Source organism: Galeopterus variegatus, unplaced genomic scaffold, assembly GCF_000696425.1.
Source record: "Galeopterus variegatus unplaced genomic scaffold, G_variegatus-3.0.2 Scaffold190, whole genome shotgun sequence".
Taxonomy (NCBI): domain Eukaryota; kingdom Metazoa; phylum Chordata; class Mammalia; order Dermoptera; family Cynocephalidae; genus Galeopterus; species Galeopterus variegatus.
In genome coordinates this window covers 161,889-184,574 of record NW_007726301.1, presented here as the reverse complement: position 1 = coordinate 184,574, position 22,686 = coordinate 161,889, and the positions used below count along the sequence as shown (strand labels likewise).

The window sequence follows — 22,686 nt, the reverse complement described above, 5'->3', positions numbered from 1 at the left end:
TCAGCCAGTGAGCGGGAACCGGTCTGTATGTGGGATCCGAACCCTCGGCGGGAGCGCCGCCGCGCTCCCAAGCGGCGCACTGTAGCAGTGCGCCACCGGGCCGGCCCAAAATAAAGATTTTATAATACAAGAGGACTGGGACCTTTTCCTAAGAAGCATTTTGTACTCCCTATATGCCATCAAATGTGTACCATGTTTCTTACATCATAAAGATGAAATTTGATTTTTCTTTTATTACCCTGTATATCTTCTTATCTGTTTGTATAGATCTCTACCTAATTTCCCATATTATATATAGGACATCCAATCACAAAGCAGGCTCTCTTCTTCACACCTACAATGCAGAGATACCTTTAGGAGAAAAAATCAGTAATAACAGCAAACAAAGAGAAAGGTATGAAATCACACATCCTGAAAAGCAATGCTTCAGGAACATACAATGATCTTCACTCAGTTTTACAGTTATGCTGTTAAAGAACTAAAAGAATTTAAATGAAGTTTGGGTTCAAAAAAACCCCAAAACTTATGTTCTGTGGTTTACCTAGATATTGCAGCTTTTTCCATTATTTCCTGCTGAATGAGCCCAGATGGCTCAATGACATCCAATATAATTATGCTCCACAACTTGTCTGATTTTGGCCTTTGCAGCATGGCAGATTCATCCTCCACATGTCTCAGCCAAAATTCAAGTGTTTCTTTAGGAAAGTGATTGGCTTCAGATATGATGTCCAGAGTGGTACGATGCTGGTCTTTCTCCACAGAACTATAAGGTTTAACCTGCCCAAGTGTGCCAGCAATTATAGGCAGAATAGAGAAGCCTTCGGACACATCCAACACGTAGAAAGGTTCAGGGGAACTCTGAACAGTACTATTCTGTCCAGTTCCAGAACTCATGTCATTATTCGGACACTCAGTATCTATGGCCTGACACAGTTTCTCTGGGACCAATGAAGATAACACTTTACTCATTGCCATTTTAAAGCCTTCGTGATATGGAATGTTATTAAGCAAAGCAATTTCTGTGGATTCCAATACACACGTCTGCTCAACAGCATCTGGTTTACTGGTCTGAAGGTTAGCCAGGGCACTACAGAGTTCAGCCTCATTTTTTAAAGTCAATAAGTCTTTACTCTTGGTAAAACTTTTCGCAACATCCATTTCATGTTCCAAATCCAAGAAATTGATATTCTGGATTCTTAAGTAACAATCTTGACAAGACACTTCCATCATCACATGGTCTCCAGGCTTTATACAGTAGTCTTCATTAAATAGTAGGGAAGAAAAAATTATCGATTAATATAGGGTGCCTGTAAGCTTGAGGATCACACCAACATCTATATGTCCCCATTTAATCCCCCATTCTTTAAATCACTACAGGAAGGATTACATCTATTCATTTAATATAAGAAGAAGGAAAAAAAAAAAGGAAATTGCATCTTTACTTGGGAAAAAACTGGAGTTTGAAAATTCAGTTAACTCATAGCATGATGGAAAGATTAAAGAACTCCATTACTGAACCCTAAGACTATCAGTATTTTAGTTGTTTTTACTACAATCACTAGGTAACACCATGTCCCCCAAATTGGGGGGGGGGGGGGAGTAGGGGGCTACAGGGGACTCTCCATCATCTTTGGCAATGAAGCTAACAATAACAAAGACAGATGAAACTCAGGGATCAATATTAAACCTAACTTTAGCATAAAAGGACATCCTTTTCTCTAAGGGAAATTTCCAAAACAACAAGGCAGCATTTGACAGAATCATAGTAATAATTCTTAACTCCAAGTATTAACACACTCTTGCATGTTTAGGGATGTGAAAGTGTAAGGAAGGACTAAGTCCTACAACAAAGGCTGTATCATGCTCCTTTCCATAAGCTTTCACATGTGGTAAAACTTTAAAATGTAAATGTACAATCACAATCAGCCCTAGAACCAGTGAAAACATAGGTTGTTACTGTTATATTTAAACATTTAAAATGTTCTTTCCCTAAGAAGGATTAAAAAAAACAAACAAACCATCTTTCTAAGTAACTTTGAGAGTTAGAATAAGCACAAATAAAAATGTTACTTACTGAGTGCCAGTCACCGTGGTAGGCATTTTATACCCACTAGCTCTAATAATCCCTACAACAGTAGTGAAAGGTAGACAGTATCATCCCATTTCTATTTATAACAAAACAAGTCCTTTCAAAAATAACTGGCAAGGACAGCTAGGAAGGAATAAGTAGCAAAGCTAAGCTCTGAATCCAAATCTACCTGACTGACTCCCCAAAAGACCATACAAGCCACTCATTCCATGACTTAATGACCTTGTCAAAATAGATCCTGATTAAGAGACTAAACAGAAATAGAAACTACCTTCTAGTGTAAAAAAGGTAGTTTTTCTATATAATTCAACTATTACAAACTTATTGAAACCCACCAAACTGCTGTAAAAAAATATACAAAAAATATCTTTAATATAAAACTTCCCTAGGGAAGTTTGTGAATTCATGAATTCCCTAAAACTGCAAAACATTGTGCTTAAATGAGTGTGTACATTGTTATAACCTGGGGCTCCACAGACACTCTTTAGGTATAAGAATTCCTGCACTAGAAGCAATACTTTTCTAATACTTTACATAAAAAAAAATAATAATAATAGAGTGCATTTCTTTTATCTACTACTAACTAAAAAAAATCAGAGTTGAAGAAATGATTTAATGATAAGTATTTCTGAATTGTATGCAGCAGACTTGTGTTTTAGTCTCCCTTCTTAACTGCATATGCAACGGTAATCCAAAAAGTCTGTGGAAAAATAGAATTGAAAGATAATACGAGTCTTTCCATGAACTTTCTGAAGTACCCTCATATCAACTATTTAAAACTACTTTTGAAAATGAAAAATAAAATGCTGAAAAATTTAACCAACCTCCCTTGACTGAAAACTTCATATCCAAAGTAACTTTTTTTTGCCACTGACTTGAATGCTTTGAGGATTAAAGCAACAAGTTCTTTAAAAACAAACAAAAATTAGACAAGACCTACCTGCAAGGTCCTGTACAGGGTAGACGGCCTGTTCCCAACATGTTTCCTCACTAGGACTTGTGGATAAACTGTGTTCATCATCAAGCTGGAGCACAAACCAAACCACAATAGCATCTAGTATGCCTTCTTTAATAACAGGAATACCAATCTTACCAGGCTTTTTAGTTGCAAGACTTTTTAATTCCTGAAAAAAATGTAAAAGGAAAGACAGGATTTTATACATTTAATATATACATGCCTCAATATCATACCACTTTCCATCTCTGAAGTTCTCAATCCTGTCCAGCACCCTTAGGAAATCAAAATCTTGGTACATCTATAACCATCTAGGACACACTGAATAAGATGTTTTAACCTATTATATTAGAATATCATGCAGCTGTAAAAAAGGATGAGGCAGATACACACTACTTGTGTGGAAAGAAGCCCTTGATTCACTGTTGAATGAAAAAGGCAAGAGGCAAAGCAATAGAGTATGGTTTTATTTTTTTTAAAAAAGAGTATGTGTGTGGGTACGTGTCTGTAGAACAGAAAAGCAAGTCTGGAAAAAAGCACTTCAAATTAATGACCTGGAGAAAAAAGGGCCAAGATTTCAAAAGGAAGAAAATACTAGGATTTTTTTTTCCTTTCTATACTTCTTTGTTGCTTGAAAGTATTAAAAAGGCAGACATTAGTTTTGAAATTAAAACTTTATTAAGGTGTGCATGCGTCAAAGAAAAATTAAAATAAGAAAGTCTTAAAATAATGAAAGGATAGCTCTATGGTAATTAGCAGCTACAATCCTGTTATTTCTTACTGGAATGTTATATCAGATAAGGAATGCTCTTGAAGCTCAGAAAGGCAGTTCAGCCTCAATAATCAATGCCAAATTGATGATTTAGTTCCAGACCACCTCAAGAACAACCTAGAAGCAATTAACAGGGGTAAGCTGCTATTAAATTATTAAAATCTTAGGCTAAAACAACTTTCAAAAAGTCACCTATCCTCAACCAGGTTTTATCTAAAACACTTCTGTACTTGAACATTTAACCTTACTTAAAGACCTTCAGAGAAGGACTCTATGTAACCTTTCTTGATTTGGGGGCACTTTCTTTGTACAGAACATCCTCCCACCACCTACCAACACACACATATATACACTAGGGTGATCAACTTGTCATGCTTTTCCCAGAATTGTCCTGGTCTTAAAACTGAAAATCTTATGTTTTAGGAACCCCTCAGTCCTGGGCAAACCAGGACAGTTGGTCACCGTAATACACAAAAACCTAGAGATTTGGATTATTATTGTTCATTTCAAGGAATACTGTTAATTTGAAATGGCAGCATGACATAGAGAAAAATCAGAAAGACCTGGGTTTGAACTTCTGCCCCTGCATTCACATGCTGAATAATTTGGGGGAATTATTTAATGTGAGCAACAGTTCATCTGTATAGCACAAGGAAAATTATAATCCTGTTGCAGCATGTCATAAGAGCTCCCTAAGAACACATGTAAAAGCACATGGTACACTATATATTCCCAACAAATCCCAAAAAAGGATTTTTTTCTATATTTAAAACAAGAGATAATTTCAGGAGGAAATTCTAATTACCTTTTAACCGTTTTCTTTAGATATAGTAAATGGAATCTCATGGAAATTCACAAAATAAGAATGCCTTATGTATTAAGTAAACGATGCATGAAATTTGACACTCAAAAACAGTAACTGAACTTTTTTTTTTTCTTTTTTTACCTGAAGATTATTGAAATCTACTGTCATAATTTCAAAGCACTCAGTCAAAGCCAAATATCCTCCTGGAACTCGACTCATCTTTTCAGTTGTATAAGGTTCAACTGTTTCTTCAGTATCTGCAGAAGAATAAGCTGGACTCTGAAATTTCACATTTGTTGGAAAATGGACACCAGCAATGTCCTTAATACCCACTCTGTTGAGAGAGGGAACAAGAGGAGGAAGATGGGTGTTTTGTTTGTTTGTTTGTTTTTAGAATCAAGTAACACATCTAATATTGAGTCCAGAAAAAATAAATATAAAAATGGAATGAAACCTTATGGGCAAAGGTTTCTTAAACACAATTACATACACATACATACACAACCATTAACTATAAAAGAAAACAAATATAAATAGGTCTACATTAAAATTAAGAACTTCTGCTCGTAAAAAGACACTCTCTAAGAAAATAATAAGGCAAAGCCACTAAGAGGAAATATTTGCAATACATATATTCAACATAGGGCTCATATCAAAAATATATTAAAAATTCCTACAAATTAATAAAAGACAAACAAAAATGGGCAAAAGACTCAGACACTTCACAAAAGACTGTATTCAAATATCACCAAAGGAATGTAAAAGAATATACATAGTTGCTCTATTTCTAATAGCCAAAAAATAGATAGAACCTAAATGTCCATCTGTAGTAAAATGGACAAACGTATTATGGTATATTCATACAATGGAATATTATTCAGCAATGGGAATGAACAAACTACACACAACAACATGAATGTGTTGAACAAAAGAAGCCAGACCCCAAAAAAGTCATACTGTGTGATTCCGTTTGTATGAAATTCAAAACAGGCAACCGTAATCTATAGTGTTAGAAGTCAGGATAGCTGCCACTCTTGCGGGAGTGGGGTACTGGTAAGTGGAAGGGGTTAATTCCGAACAAAAGAAGCCAGACCCCAAAAAAGTCATACTGTGTGATTCCGTTTGTATGAAATTCAAAACAGGCAACCGTAATCTATAGTGTTACAAGTCAGGATAGCTGCCACTCTTGCGGGAGTGGGGTACTGGTAAGTGGAAGGGGTTAATTCCTGGGGTCTTTCTAAGGTGGTGATCATGTTCTGGTCCCTGATCTGAGCACCAGTTACACAAGTATATCAACTTCATGAAAATTCTTCAAATCATAAATTTATGGTTTCTACACTTGCTATAAAAATGTATGATTTCAAAAATTTATATTGAAGAAACCCTTCGTGAACATTTTGGCAACACCATTTTGTAAAAGGAAAATACTCCGATCTCATCTCATCTCACCTCAGAGGAACTTATTTTTTAGTCTATTTGCCTTTATAAGGTTTCAGAAGTTCAAATAGTCTACTTCTAGAAATTATTTCATTATAAGATGACCTATCAAATGGAACTACTGATTTTAATAACTCAATTAAAATTCACAAGTTATAGAAATACAAAAGATGTGACAAAAAACTTCCTTTTAATTTATTATGAAATGCACAAATAAGCTAATTGTCAAAAGTTCAAACAATATAGTAAAAAGTGAAAGTCCACCTTCACAGTACTCCTTGTTCCCATTTCTTCATTGTTAAAAAACTTGATGTGCATTCTTCCATACCTTTTTCTTTATACTTATGTGTGTAATACATACATATTGCTCAGACATATATTTAAAAAATTACACATATTTTTCTCTGCTCTTAACATTTTAATTTTGAAAATAACTTCAAATTTAAAGACAAGTTTTCAAGACAGTATAAAGAATTCCCACAACCTTATACCAGAGTCACCAATTTTTTAAAATATTTTGCCATATATGCTTTATCACTCCCTCTCTCTCTGTATATGAGGGGTCTTCAAAAAGTTCATGGAAAGATTCATATTATCTTTTAATTCTGAAGTACCCTCAGGTTTGTGGAAAAATAAAATTGAAAGATAATATGAATCTTTCCATAAACTTTCTGACGTACTCTCATGCTTTTTTTTCTTCTGTACCATTTGAGAGTAGGTTGCATTCATCATGTCCATTTATCCCTCAATAGATACTTCAGTATATCTTTACTACAAATTAAGATATTCTCTTAGGGCCGAGCTAAATGAAGAAGCCACAGACTGAGAAAAGATAACTGCAGTGTATACATCTGAAAAAGAGCTCATATCCAAAAATATACTTTTTAAAAATGCAAATCAATAAGAAAATAGCCACTTCACAAAAGATAATACCCAAATAGCTAATGAACATATAAGAAGTGTCTAACATTATTATTTATCAGGAAAACGTCAAAAAAAAAAAAAAAAAAACCACGAACCTGGGCTTGCAGGTTAGCTCAGTTGGTCGGAGCGCAGTCTTGTAACACTGAGATCAAGGGTTTAGATCTCTGAGCAGCCAGCCCCACCCCACCCCCCATAAAATGATAAAAATCACAAACCAAACCTATTGACATGAAGAGGGTCACAAAGAAAAAGCACAAATATTTACTGATATTTTTTAAACAAAATTAAACCTATTTGCACATACACTTATTTACACAAAGTTGATATTCAACAAGTACACTAATTCAACCCATCTGCTAATTAAGGCCACTGTGTTTAGTCAATATCTGTGCTCTACCAATCTCTAAACATTTTTACTATCATCCTATAACATGCAAAGAAAAGAATAAGGAAAAATACACAACAAAGATGAACAGTAGTTACTTAGTGGTAAGCGGTTTAGGATGATTTTCATTTTCTTCTTTTACTCATCAATATTTCCTAAAATATTTATTTGTTACTTTTACCTCTATTAGGTTATTGGGGGCAGGGGGCTTCTTAGGATAATCCTAAAATCTCATCCCACCTAACCACAAATCATTATAATATTAATGAAGTTATCAAGAAAAGGAAAATAGAAGAAATTAACTAAAACTAAAATTTATTTTCATATTGGAATTTTTTATTATAACTTTGCCAAAATGAGTCTGAACTTAATGTTTTTCTACATAAATCTATCACACAACTAAAGGATATGTAGTTGCATCAAAATTAATTTTTCATTAAAAAAAAGCTGTCTTTAATACTGGAGTTCTATTTTAACACAAAACAAAAAACAGAAAAAAAAAAGACCAGAGTAAACATCATAAATTTAAAGGTCAGAAAAGTATAAATCCTTACCTGAGTAAACATTCACTAAATAATCTTTGAAATATAGTGTCCTCCTTAAAATTACTATTTTTTAAGATTTACTATTTAAACAGTCACTTACCTATGATGTTTTCTTATCTCTGCACATTCTACTGCCATCCCAAATACAACAGCACTTGCTGGTATAACTTTCCCATACTTTTTACAATTACCATTTTCACCTTTGGTCTAAAAATATAACAATAAAAATTATATTATTATATGTACACAGAAATGTGTATATTATAAGCTATGAAAATTAATTTTAAAAGCAGGATAAGGATTTTTTTTTTTAAGTATTTTCATTGCTGTGTATATATATTTTCTAAAGGAAGGAAGGAAGGAAGGAAGGAAGGAAGGAAGGAAGGAAGGAAGGAAGGAAGGAAGGAAGGAAGGAAGGAAGGAAGGAAGGAAGGGAGAAGGGAGCTAATAAGTCTGCATAGAACAAAACAGATTTGGATATGACTTTCATTGAGAAACTGAAATCATCATTGCCTACTTGTAACATAAGTTGCTCTTTTCAATCATTAACTAGCTACTTTAAATTTAAATCAATTTCTGTAAGTAATGAATTTTTATTACAAGTTAAAATCTTTTCATTGGGCTGGTCAGTTAGCTCAGTTGGTTAGAGCATGGTGGTGATAAAACCAAGGTCCAGGGTTTGATCCCTGTACTGGCCAGCTGCCAAAAAACAGAACAAACAAATAAAAAACAAAAAAATAAATAAAATCTTTTCATTCATAATACACATTACATAAATCAAATCTGTGATTTGTGAGCTATAGTAGAAGATTTCAATGCAAAATATATTTAGGCTATTATAAGTTAGTTCCATCCCATCAGTAACCTGGGTTCAACAGGTACCTTAAAAACACACCAGCCAGTTATCACAACATTCCCTCTTGATAATATGCCAAAATTCCAAGCAGTGGAGGCTGTGAGACTGAAAGAAAATACCTCCCTTTCTCAACCCAACTCAAGAATATCATAGTCAGTCCCTCCACAAAGTAACACCAATTCCTGTGAATTCCTTCCAAGAGTACTTTTACCTGTGTACTTCATTTGGGCACATAAGTATACCTTATATTATGTTGTTACTAAAGGGTTTTTTTTGCATGGATTTCTTTCTAACTACACAGCATATATCTTGACAGCAGAAAATATATTTCATACTGCTTTGAAAATACACTAGGGGCTCAATAAATCTCTACTGAAATAATTAATTCTTAATCAAGTGTTTTGTGCTTCTTACCTTTGGCTGCAAAAGTAAATGCTCCCATGCATGAATCAAACTCTCCACAATTCCTTCTCCAAATAAACCTGCATCGACAGTTTCTGTTACAACTAGGGACACTCTATAGAATGATTTTTTAAAGATATATGTAAGTAAAATATCATGCTATTATATAAAGATGTCAAAGCTGAGAGGAGAAAGGAACAGCATATTATAGAAACAGTCCATTCATAAAAATTTTCTAACACATTTCATTTTTAATCTACCCCTGAATCTTAAGGAACTTGGCACTAATGTTCCTGGAGCTCCTCTGTTCTCCACTGGCTCCTTCTCCTTGGTTGGGGGTAGGAGGGGACAGGGAAAGGGGATGACAACCTTCACTTGGCCCTGTTGCCTCCTCAGGATATTCTTTCATTGCCTAAATCCTTAAGAGTAGTTTATACCAATTACCTTCACCAGTCCCCTTCCTTAATGCTGAGCAACTGAACATCTATCTCCAATGCCCTATAAAAATACTTTCTATCATCAATGATTCCCTACTTATCAAAATGAATATAGCTTTCCCTCTCAAAATCCAATCTCTCCCTTCTATGATACTGCATTACCCATGTTTGCCTCTTACACATTGATTGTGCCTCTCTTGTCACTGCTCTTAGTTTATTCATTACTTGTGAGTCTTCACAAAACCCTGGTGCACAGAGCTCTACTCTTCCACCCATTCTTTCTTTGTAAAAAATTTTACTCAAAGACACACCAAAATAATATCTCCCTTCTCTGAACTCCTTTAGCACTTATTGCCAGTGTCATTCATTTGTGTAGTTAGATAATAAAGAAAAGTTTCATGAATATTCTTTATCTTCCTTTCTAGATTGTAGGTGCCTTGAGGGCAGGAATGACTTTGGTATCCTCCCACAGTGCCTAACCCCAATATTATATATGGAAAATACTTAATATTTACAACTGCATACATTCATTTAGAATGTAGAACGTATCTCAGATCATCTAGTCCAACATCTTGAAGTCTAGAGATTTACTTAAGGTCAAAATGAATTAATAACAAGAGTCTGAATTGAAATCCTTTTCTCCTGATCCAAAGCCAGTAGATCTTTCTACAAGATTATCTGTGAGAAAAATGCAGATTAGCAGATTAAATTAAGGTAATTTTGATTCATGCTATGGACCAAATTGTATTCCCCCCAAAATTCACATGCTAAAGTCCTAACCCACAATGTGACTGTATTTGGAGATACAGATTTTAAGAGGCAATTAAGATTAAATTAGGTCACCAATCCAAAGACTGGTGTCCTTTAAGAGAGGAAGAGACGAGACACTGGAGATCATTTCTCTCCACACATACACACATACATTCACACACACACACACACACACACACACACACACACGGCCATGTGAAGATACAATGAGAAGGCAGCTATCTGCAAGCCAGGAAGAGAACTCTCCCAGAAACCAAACTTCCTGGCACCTTGATTATGAACTTCTAGCTTCCAGAACTATGAGAAAATAAGTATCTGTTGTTTAAGCCGCCCAATCTGTGGTATTTTGTTATGGCAGCTCAAGCAGACTAAGACAATTAAGGACATTTTTTTTACCCTACAAAACGGGTATAATATCTGCCTCAACAATCTAATAGGACTTCTTTCACAAGAACAAATTTAGAGACCTCTGAAAAGTATAAGTACCATGCAAACATAAATATTATTACATATACAGAAAAAGAATTTTTAAAATCATAGTTCAAGCAATGATAGAGTTAAAAAAAATTCCTCTTTCAATATAAACTGAATTTAAGTAAAATGAGAAGATAGACAACCCTGGAAAAGTAATCAAGCCAAGTGCTACATAAAAAACTGAATCTAGTTCTGGACCAGATAATTTTTAAATCCCTTCTTGCTCTAAAATTCCATCACCCTTGTGATATGGGTCACATTGAGATAACATACTAAAAAGCCAAGACTTAGGATTATATTCAAAGCATTTAAAGGGCACAGGACAAAATACACTGACAGCTGACACTTCCAAAGCTTTCATTTTAAACAAGGATATAATACGAAATGTCCTAAGTCCACTGAGTTTGATCAGCTCATGTTTTAAGTATAATTTTTAAATCATTATTGACCACACACAATGTATTACCCATTTTTCGCTCACCTAGCCTGGGAACCCTCACCAGCAACCCATATCCTACCCAACCCAAGTGGTACCTTCTTTGGGAAACCTTCGGTTAGGACTGCAATCCTCATGACTTCTTTTCTGAATCCTTGCTATTTATACATTCCAGCACACTAACAAGTACTCGACTATAAACTACAATTGTACTAAAGTATAGCAGAAGATCTTGTAGTCATTCTCAATTTAACCAACTAACTGGAACAACACTCACCTAGCCTGGGAACCCTCACCAGCAACCCATATCCTACCCAACCCAAGTGGTACCTTCTTTGGGAAACCTTCGGTTAGTACTGCAATCCTCATGACTTCTTTTCTGAATCCTTGCTATTTATACATTCCAGCACACTAACAAGTACTCGACTATAAACTACGATTGTACTAAAGTATAGCAGAAGATCTTGTAGTCATTCTCAATTTAACCAACTAACTGGAACAACAGTTCTTTCTGAAAACCATTCACTCTGTAAAACATTCTAATGCCTATGGCTACTAGGCTCCTTTCCAGAATGCCTGCATACCTATTCTCTCAGCGATTGAGCTGAATGGTCATCAAGAGTCAATTGTAGGCTGACCAGTTGTACTTATTATCATAATTTCATATTTTATTATCATAATTTCATGTTCTCTCAGCAACTGAGCTGAATGGTCAAGAGTCAGTTGTAGACAGATCAGTTTATTCCAGTTGTACTTATTATCATAATTTCATATTTTATTATCATAATTTCATGTTCTCTCAGCAACTGAGCTGAATGGTCAAGAGTCAGTTGTAGACAGATCAGTTTATTCCAGTTGTACTTATTATCATAATTTCATATTTTATTATCATAATTTCATGTTCTCTCAGCAACTGAGCTGAATGGTCAAGAGTCAGTTGTAGACAGATCAGTTTATTCCAGTTGTACTTATTATCATAATTTCATATTTTATTATCATAATTTCATGTTCTCTCAGCAACTGAGCTGAATGGTCAAGAGTCAGTTGTAGACAGATCAGTTTATTCCAGTTGTACTTATTATCATAATTTCATATTTTAATAAAATATTACAGAAGATAAATAAATATGACTGCAAGAAGAGAACCCTTATGTCTAAGGACACTAAGCTAAATGCTCTGGAAAAAAATCAAAGCCAAGTCACCCAGATAATTGCTACTGAATTACAAAAAAAAAAATAATAATAATAATGAGTTTAATTGGGAATATAACAATGCAATGGTAATGTGCATGCCACATGTGTGTATTCAGGGAGGTAAAGGAAGACAGAGGGTTTTAAAAACTATGTGCATGCATATTCAAGGAAGTAAAAGGCAAAGAGTTTTAAAGAAAAAAATGATGGAGGATTATATAATCATTTTGGAATAACTATCCTTGGCTACAGAAATCAATAACAGGGTGGTGTCAATCCAAGGCTAGACAGACAGTTGCTGGGAAGATGTCCTCATAGAAGTATTTTTTGTGTAAGGTTACAATGGTCTTCATGCAAGGTTGTGGTTTTGCAGAGTCCCTTGTGATAATTTTTGTTATCAGGCATTTGTGCATGAGAACCCTCCCTTTGTGGCCCTCCCAGTCTTTATTTGTCAGGGGTTTTTTTGTTTTTTTTTTAAAGCAAGCAATTCTGTTTTGATTCTGACAACTTTTTCAGGTTGTATTGCACATAGTTAGTATGCAGCTCACATGACATCAAATTTCAGCAGCACCCAAACTGGTCTACACTCCCTTCAACATGAGAGTTCTCTGACCATATCCTTGGATTTAGCGATCTCAATTTGCTGCATACATTTCTAAAATGCTTACTCTCAATTTTCTATACTTATCTGTCATTAACCAGTAATTTGTGGCCCAGCACCAGCATATGGACCACACATTGAACAGAACTGAGCTAGTAGAACTCTTTTCATTGATACTTCACAAGCACCATTAAGCATTCTATCAATTTTAAAGAAACTTAATCAGACTATTGATTCTGGGTATGACTTAAGCAAAAAAAAAAAAAACCACATTCTGGAACTCCAAACAGAAGACCATACTCTAACAAAAAGCCAAAAAGCAATGGCCCTATATCAAATAAGTACTCATGTTTTAGGTTAAAATTAAAAATGTTAAAGTTAGTGTACATTACTTTTAAGTTATCTTGAAGGTAAAGCCATCCTGTTCTTATTTTGCAACTGCCATAGCATACAGTACAGTACGAATATACCGTATACAATCATTATTTGTTGAGAGACTAACTTAGCAATGGTTTCAAAAAATTTTCCAAATATCAATGATCAATCTGTTGAGTCAAAGCTAAATATATGCCAATGCTCCTAATAATTTCCTGGGTTTGTGCTTCCCTTAGGTTTGATACTTAATATACTATCAATTTTTTAAAACTGGAATAGTAATCCAAAAGGAATAAATCACAGCCATCTCTACGATGATATGCTCAGTCCCATGAGCCCTCCTAGCAAACCACCAAACCTAGAAATGGTCTTGGAGACCCCAATGTAGCCAGTCATCGACTTAAAGCCAAATTCATCCTTTTTTGCCTGTTCTGTGGAAGATGTATCTGGCCCTTTAATATTTTTCCGCCAGTTGGTGCAAGGGTGAGTTCTGTCAGTAAAAAGTGCTGGAGAGACAATGCAGGAGAAAAGTCTTTCCACTTCCTAGTTCCAGTATGCTCAGGGCTTCTCCAGCACCAGGCTCCTGAAGTGCATGGTAGCCAGCAGAATCCAGTGGTCAACAGCTTTCCCCAGGACACCCCTTCTCCCTTTGGGTGGTTTTCTAATTGAGTGCCTCTAGTGAGGCACTTCTCCATGAGGCTTTCTCTGGCACCACGGAAGGCAAAAAAAATTCCAGTAAATCCCAGAGAACAGATTTACAAGTTTCCTGGCAAGGCACCACAGTGACTTCTCTGCCATTCTGTAAACTACATCTGTGCTCTCTCCAAAAAGGTCTGAATCTCAGCCTCGTGGGGGGAACTCTTCCTTGGATAATCTACCTGAGCCCTTGGGGCAGTGTCTATTATGCAGTATATTATATAATATTAAAACTGCTAAGATACTACATCTTAAATCTGTTATTCCTACATTGAGTTCTCTTTACTTTATACTAGCCAATCCCACACTACCCCAATACCATTACAGTTAATAATTCTTTATATTAAACCTTCCCTGTTCAACTAAATCATACCCTTGATCCAGGCTGATACAGAATAATTCTTAACAGGTAATACTGAAATCACTACAAACCTGAAGAGATGCTCCCCCATACTATTGCAAATCACTTCATCATCAGGAAACAGTTCCAAGGCCTGTTCATAGCAACCAAGTAAGTCTTGTATTCGATTGAGAGCATCAAGCTCTTCAGCCCATCTGAAGAGTGTATACTGAAAAGTTTCCTTTATGAAGAAGAAAAAAATAGTGAATTAGTTAATAACATAAAGGATAAAAGAATATACACTAGTTGAAGATACCAGAGAATGGAACGTAACTATTACTGAATAATCACCTTAAATTTCATTTAGCTTTCGTAGGCACTGTTTGCTGAATAAACAAATGCACAAGTAAATGAATTTTACCACCTACATGACAATAATAAACAGAATCAGACAGTTTGACCTCTCTAAACTCCCTCCAATTCTTAGCTGCTACTTCACACTCTACTGGTTCTCCTCCTATCTCTTTTTTATGAACTCCTATGTTTTAGAGTTTGTCCTTGACCCTCTTCTTTTCTCATCCATCCCTAATGCATTAATTATCAACTATGTATTAATGGTTGCTACATCTACATTTCCAATCAAGACCCTCTCCTATAAACCTCAGACTCATATGGGCCCGCCCGGTGGCGCACTGCGCTGGTGCACCGCTTGGGAAGTTCAGCTGCGCTCCCGCCGAGGGTTCGGATCCCACATACAGACCGGCTCCCGCTCACTGGCTGAGCGAGGCGCGGGGGGCAGCACCAAGGGTTGCGATCCCATTGCCGGTCCAGGTCCGGTATGGGGGCGACACTGAGGGTTGCGATCCGTTGCCGGACACGGAAAAAAGACAAAAAGGGTTGCGATCCCATTGCCGGTCCAGGTCCGGTACGGGGGCGACACTGAGGGTTGCGATCCGTTGCCGGACACGGAAAAAAGACAAAAAAAAAAAACCTCAGACTCATAAATACAACTACCTTTTAGTTACCTCAACCAAGCCCTGGATCTCCAGCCATCTCAAATCTAGCTCAATTCAAATATTTCCTGAACAATTAGTGTGCAAAGAACTGGAGTTAACACACAATAATGAACAAGATAAATCTTGTTCTTATCCTCACAGAGGCCCTGTAGAGAGAAATTTAACAATTTTGAAAAAGTTCAAAATGTTCTAAGCTGAACCAATCATATTCCTGTCACACAGTATGCAAGATTAAGGTACCATTACTATAATTCCACATAAAATGTTTCAAACCCAGCCAATGCCCTCTCAATATCTTTAATCTGTCACTTCCTCTCCATCCCCATTGTTACAACCTAATCTGGCCCTTGCCAGTACAACCACTTGTTGTACTACAATAACCTTCTCACTGTCACCCTATCTCCAATTTCATCTCCATTCAGCCATTCTCCATACTACAACACTGTGGAAAGAGGGAAGTTTTAGTCATTCCAGCTTTATCATGAAAACATTTCAAATCATCTTCACAAATTTTATAAAGAATTGATACCTGAAATTGAATCTTGACTGAGTTTACTAAAGAGACACGGATAAGAAAGGAGAATCTAGGGTGTGAGGGTAAAACACAGATTACATGAAATAGATCAGGAGATCTACAGATAAGCAGTTTGGTGTGGCTGGAGTGTGAGTATGGGGAATAGGAGCAGTAGGAAATGAGACTCTTACAAAGTGCCAGTGCGAAGAAATACAGACTTTGTTCTGCAGGAAACAGAACTAGTTACTGAACCCTACTGAATGCCAGGCATTGCAATACAAATTTTAGATATACTTTTACTACACATTAAATATCTTTAAGAGAGGTATTGTCTCTGTTTAACAAAAGAGGAAACTAAGAAACGAGAAACAAAGAATTGAAAAAGAACACTTGTATTGATCCATTACTCTACTGCTGCCTTGGAAGCAAACTGTATCTCAGCATATCATCATCTCCTCCTAAAGCAAGCCAGCTGGTCCTCAAATTCACATTAAATTTATGTGAACTACAAAGGTCTAGATGCTATGGACAGATGGTGGGTAGAGGATAGGGATGCTCCTAAACACCCTACAGTGCACAGGACAGTTCCCCACAACAAAAACTTGTCCCATCCAAAATGTCAACAGTGTTGAGGTTGAGAAACCCTAGCTTAAATAAACCAACGTAGCTTGAGGCTAAAAACTGAATATAAAATTAAGCTAAATCATTTTTCGAAATTTAGATTCTAAAATTACTTGGGGAAAAAACCCCACAACATTTCAATAGAATAACTTCTACAAATAATTGAAACTTTAAAATGCATCATCAAATGATGATTATTTTAAGCCATGCAAACTTTATTCAACTAGAGACCCAGAACATTCTACACAAAGTCGGGACAAATGCAAAGGCCCTTAGACAGGAGCATGCTAAAAATTAGATATAGGGGACGAGAGATGACCAGCCGAGGCCTGACTTTGCAATTTGAGGGCCTTTGGGATGTTAAGTGAGTTGGAAATTTTGAAACAGAGAAGATCATTTGACTTTTGTTATAAAAAGCTGGCTGTGTTGGGTTGGCCGGTTTGCTCAGTAGATTACAGCGCAACACTGCAGCACCAAGGTCACGGGTTCCGATCCCCGTATAGGCCAGAAGCCAAAAAAATTTTTTTTAAAGCTAGGTGTGTTGAGAAGCCTATTGCAACAGTAGGCAGGAGATGAGAGGGCTGAACCAGGGCAGTAAAGAAGGCGGTGAGAAGTGGTAAGATTCTGGACATACGCGTATTTTGAAGGTGCAGCTGACAGGATTGCTTGGCAGGTCGTGGGTGTGAATAAAAGAAAGGAGTCGAGGATGAACAGTAAATATTAATAGCAACCACCAGCCACACATCCTAGCCTCTTCCTCCATTTATTTTTTATTTTTTATTTTTTACGAGAACGGAGGTCCTGCCAGCAAGCGAAAGGAAGAAGGACCCTCACCTTCACGTCGTCTTTCAGCTCCGGCGCCAGGCTGAGCACGAGGAGGTAATGAGCATAGGCAGTGCCGAAGTCCTGAGCTCCCAGACAGTGCTCTGCGCTCTGCAAGGACCGTGACACCAGCTCGTCCCGGCCGGCTGCTCCGGCGCCATCCCCGGCGCCCCGGTGGGGCCTGGGCCGCGAGTTCGGCATGACAGAGTCCCCGCTCGTATGACCAAAGGGCAGATGCTTTTGTAGACAGAACAACACTGTCTCGATGCTACACTTCCATGCGACTGACAAGAACACCGGTACAAGAAAGGTATTCTTCGACTACGGGTGAGCGCACCCGCTTCGGCCGAGGCGGAAGTACCCCCCCCGCCCAGACGCAGAGCGCACAACACGACGCACACTCCGCAACTGCAGACAACTGCCGGCGGCGCACGCTACGCGAACGTCAGCGCGCCCGACGTGCGTACGCCACCGCCCCGCCCCCTCAGACGGGCGGCAAGGAGCGCCTACTGCGCGTGCGCTGAGGGGGATCCTTATAACAAGACCTTTCCACTCTGTCGCTCTTCTTTCTCCCGGCTGCGAGGAGAGCTTGCTGTATGTCTTCTGTTGCCTCCAGGAGTGTGTGGCTTCTACTGCTGGGTCCTTATAACAAGACCTTTCTACTCTGTCGCTCTTCTTTCTCCTGGCTGCGAGGAGAGCTTGCTGTATGTCTTCTGTTGCCTCCAGGAGTGTGTGGCTTCTACTGCCAAGACCCTACTATGCAAATCCAGTCAACGCAAAGCTGCACCCGTTCGTGAGGATCAGTCAGGCATTTGTGGTGATGCTTAATGCGTTTTGGATAGTGATGCACCAAATGTCAAAATGGCAAGATTGAAAGAACCCAGAGATAACTAAAGCTCCTTAGATGTGGTAGAGGAAATGGTTTCACAGGCATTATTTTAAATCATTCTCACAAAATCTTGTGAGGTGGATCTTTGGAACACGCTCTTCTTCTAAAAGATGGAAAAGGTGACATCCTTAGAAATGACTTGCTCAAGGTTACACAACCAGTTAGTGGCATAGACGTGGCTCAAGTCTAAGTTCCCTGACCATCTGTTCAATTGTTTTAAGACAAGCTTAGAGATTATTTCACTATTCGGTATATTACCACCATACAGTAGTTATATTAATACATAAAAAAAAGTTTTTCTACATTCATGTGTGGCCCTAAGGTATAGATTTTAACCTTAAAAGGGGTGCATAGGAATTCCAACTGAAAGAAGTCATTTTTGCCCCCATTTTCAAATATGTTAATGGTGAATATCTTACTTAACAAAAAACAAAAAACAGCATTTTGCACATCAAGCTAACAAGGCTTTGGGGGCTCCTCCAATTCTTAAAAATCCAACATTTTCATGCCTTTGTGCCTTCCCTTGTGGTCTAGTTATCTGAACCACACTTCCTTTTGAGCACTTACGTATCTAAATCTTAATCGGTTCTTCAGGATCCAGTTCATTAGATGGTGACCTGCTCCCCAATCAGAAAGTTTCTCAAAGGCAGGAACTGTTCTTAACCATTGTTGTAACCTTTGCATCTAGCCCAGTATGGCACAAAATAAGGATATAAGATGTTTTTTAAGTTTAATGGAAAGTACTGTGCATCCCCCACTCCCAGGTTTTGCATGTAGCCTTTTCCAACTATTCATGTCCTTATTTCTCTCCCATCCTTAGTTGCTACTTTCTTTACTAAACAATTTAGAACTTATTTATATGGTATTTTCCTACCAGGACTGAAATGCCTAAGGATAAGGCTTCTCTATTCCCAGTAGGATGCAGTAAAACATAGAAAGGCCATTGGACTTTTTAAAAAAGTGTGTATTTTAGTCCAAGCTTGATTCTTTCTAGCCCATCCGGTAACTCTTCCTTAAGATTCATTATTTGTTAAAAGGCCTAATAAAGATTCCTTTCCTACTTTAGTCACAAGATTGCTATAACCATCGAATGAGACTATGTATAAAAACATTTTATATATAAGATATACATATATAGTTGATGCTATTCATTGTTACTATTATCTAGAATCATTAAAAAATTATCTGGATCATTAAAATAAAAATTTTGTTAACACCTGTAAGCATTTGATCAGAAGTGTATGCAACCCATATCCTTTCAGAGTCTAATGTAATTGGCTGAAACCTCTTTCCAGAAAGCATGGAGAGACTTCCCAGTCTTTCTCTCCAGAGATTTGGATTGAAGTAGAATCATTTAGGCTTCATCATTCTAGCGCCTCTGTGATTCCCTGCTTTGGCTGAATTACTTCACTTTACAAATTATATTGTATTTTAGGCATGCTTTCCACTTCCAAAATGGCAGGATTTGTTTTGTTTTACTTTGTTTTTCAGTCTGTTTGGTTTATTGAGGTAACCCAAGTACCTAGAACTCCTACGCTGCATGAAGCTTGAAGTGAACATAATAGGTTAAGAGACTGAAGAGGGACTTGGCAGGAAGTGGAGAAAGGGCAGAGAAAAAATTAAAGAAGCCAAATTTGGTTAATTTGTTACTAAAACCCCAAAGGTCCGTTTGCTCGCTGCTCAATAGCCAATAATTGAGAGACAAGTGTTGGTGTAAGGGAACGTAGCCTTTAATCAGGAAGCTGGGGAAATGGAGGACTCATGTCTCAAAGACCATCTCCACTCTTCCCAGACTTGCCAAAGGGTTTTATAGGGACAGGTGATAGGAGGGCTGATTCATGGTGATCTAAGCGGGGACATGCATGCATCAGATAAACATCAAAGAACTTCTCAGGTGGGAGCTGATTGTTGGGAATATAGAATGGTTTGGTCAGGACCCTGGTCTGGTTGGGTGTGGTTCATCACATCCTTTGTAAGCAAATTGTGTGTGTGTAGCTAGTGCACATGTACACCAATGTATCTTTTTAGTTTTGTTGCTATTCTTGAGTTTTTCAAAGAGTAGTTTTAGTGAAGCAAGTGGGCAGGCATCTGCCTTGGGAGTCTGCCATGCCCGGCCATGCTTTCCAACCTATGGCTTCCAAGGACGTGTTTGCTGGTTACCTAGCTCATAGACCTGCATGTAAGGGGTCTGGTAACCAAGCTGGCATGTGAGGGGTCTGAGGACCCAGCCTGGCATGTGAAGGGTTTGTGACCCAGTCTGTGAACGGGCTTGAAGGGTCTGTGAGCTCCAGAACCAGCCCTAGCTCGACAAGTGGCCCAGTTGGTGCAGGATTACTGGCAGGTAAAAGAGCCCGACAACTGGTGTGGTCATGTAGCTTTACAATTGGTGTCATGAACAGGAGTAAGAGCTCTACAACTGGCGATGTTGACAGGATTCTGACATTAGCAGTAGCTTGACAATTGGCTACGTTGGCAGGATTCCAACATTTGCTGTAGCTCCATAGCTCTTCCCAGACTTGCCAAAGGGTTTTATAGGGACAGGTGGTAGGAGGGGTGATTGATGGTGATCTAAGCAGGGACATGCAGGCATCAGATAAATATCAAAGAACTTCTCAGGTGGGAGCTGATTCATGGTGACCATCCTCAATGAAGTAAAGTCACAGATTCAGTTCCTGTTAACCTAAAAAAGATCTAGTTAGTAAGCTAGTAAAGAATGGCCGCCTGGGTTAATAATTTTCTCTTTTTTTTTTTTCCTTTTTGTCTTTTTTCGTGACCAGCAACGGATCGCAACCCTCAGTGTCGCGCCCGTACCGGACCGGGACCGGCCAAGGGATCGCAACCCTCGGTGTTGCTCCCGCCCCTCGCTCAGCCAGTGAGCGGCCGGTCTGTATGTGGGATCCGAACCCTTGGCGGGAGTGCCACCGCGCTTTCCAAGCGGCGCACTATAGCAGTGCACCACCGGGCTGGCCCCAATAATTTTTTCTATAATTACTCTACGTACAGTGTGAGCAAAAGTCATTATGATCTAGCAATCATGTTCCAAGCGGCGCACTATAGCAGTGCACCACCGGGCTGGCCCCAATCATTTTTTCTATAATTACTCTACGTACAGTGTGAGCAAAAGTCATTATGATCTAGCAATCATGTGAAAAAAGATCATTGTATTCTAATGTCCAGCTGCAAGCTATGCGGTTCAGGTTACAAGAGTAAGAAAAAAAAAAAAACTTTTTAATTTAGAATTTCAACAAAATGGAGTTACTTCTGTTCAGCCTGTTACAAGATCATATTTTCCATACAAGTATCCCATAATATTCTCTGTAATCCATAATTCATCTTAATTATTGCATTATATTGGCATGTAAGGTATCCACCATGTGCAATAATGTTTCTAGTGGGAAAACAAACTAGGAATTCCATTCGGAATGCCAAGGACTCATGTTACCCTGCTGTCAAGGGATGCAGACCTGCCCTAGCTACTGGAGTGGGTCAGAGCCTTGAGGTCAGGGATCCAGCTGGGGTTGGGTCTGAGGAGGAATGCAGAAGTGGAGGGGCCAGACCTGCAGTTACAGGGGTGGAGACCCTGAGGTGTGGTCCAGGTGTTTTTATTAGTGTGGTCCTCTGCAGAAGGATTATGTTGGGATTGTCCCATCTTAATTTTTCCCCCCAGCTCCAGGATTTGGCTTGCCAACCTCCCTTTTCGTAGATGCTACTCATCACTTGTGAGCAGGGACTCTTTCCTTCTTGCCCCACCAAGGGCCCCAACAAGTTTCATATTTCCTTAATTCTGCTGCTGCAAAGTCAGGTCTGAACCTTTCTGTAGCTTAGTACAGATAAAATGTGGATCCACACTAATGGTGAGTTTCTGGCACACTGAAGACTGAGGCATCATCATTCAACTACTTTTCAGAAAGAAACTGAAATGGGGTCACCCTGCGCATTTTATTATGGGAGTGGAGGCAGGGCTGAGATCGAGGCTTGGTTAAGGAGGGTCTGATGTCATGAGTGTCTGTGGGATGCTCATCTTAGGGGCTGCCAGGTGGAAGAAGAAGGAAGCAGCAATGGGATTTATTACCCTTCCTCCCTCTCCAACTTCCTCTTTCCTCTGGACAAAAATTAGGATGGGGCTTGGTCCATTAGACTATCTGTGGTTCCTTAGCTATAATTAACATGTAAAGGACATAGACAAGCATTCAGCAGAGTATCCTGCACAAACTAGCAACACGATGGTGTTTGTTGAGAGAGAGAGAGAGAGAGTGTGTGTGTGTGTGTGTGTGTGTAGGTCAATTATACCTAGTTGTGTTGACAATTGAAATTAAAGGCTACAAATTGCAAAC

At 38.1% G+C, this 22,686-nt stretch overlaps 2 protein-coding genes across 2 annotated transcripts in view; one reads left to right on the top strand and one right to left on the bottom strand.

Moving 5' to 3' along the window:
* PRMT9 (protein arginine methyltransferase 9) overlaps positions 1-17,790 on the bottom strand; it is a 37,146-nt gene extending 19,356 nt beyond the window's left edge. The window contains exons 1-8 of the mRNA XM_008564725.1: positions 17,476-17,790; positions 14,583-14,731; positions 13,833-13,944; positions 9,183-9,329; positions 8,013-8,119; positions 4,763-4,955; positions 3,030-3,213; positions 542-1,259 (exon numbers count right to left, since the gene is read on the bottom strand). Of these exons, the coding sequence (XP_008562947.1) occupies positions 542-1,259; positions 3,030-3,213; positions 4,763-4,955; positions 8,013-8,119; positions 9,183-9,329; positions 13,833-13,944; positions 14,583-14,731; positions 17,476-17,664 (1,799 nt within the window). The 5' untranslated portion in view covers positions 17,665-17,790. The remainder of the gene's footprint in view (positions 1-541; positions 1,260-3,029; positions 3,214-4,762; positions 4,956-8,012; positions 8,120-9,182; positions 9,330-13,832; positions 13,945-14,582; positions 14,732-17,475) is intronic.
* ARHGAP10 (Rho GTPase activating protein 10) overlaps positions 17,742-22,686 on the top strand; it is a gene marked incomplete at its 3' end in the record, with an annotated part of 162,211 nt that continues 157,266 nt past the window's right edge. Inside the window, exon 1 of the mRNA XM_008564717.1 lies at positions 17,742-17,974. Within this exon, the coding sequence (XP_008562939.1) occupies positions 17,742-17,974 (233 nt within the window). The remainder of the gene's footprint in view (positions 17,975-22,686) is intronic.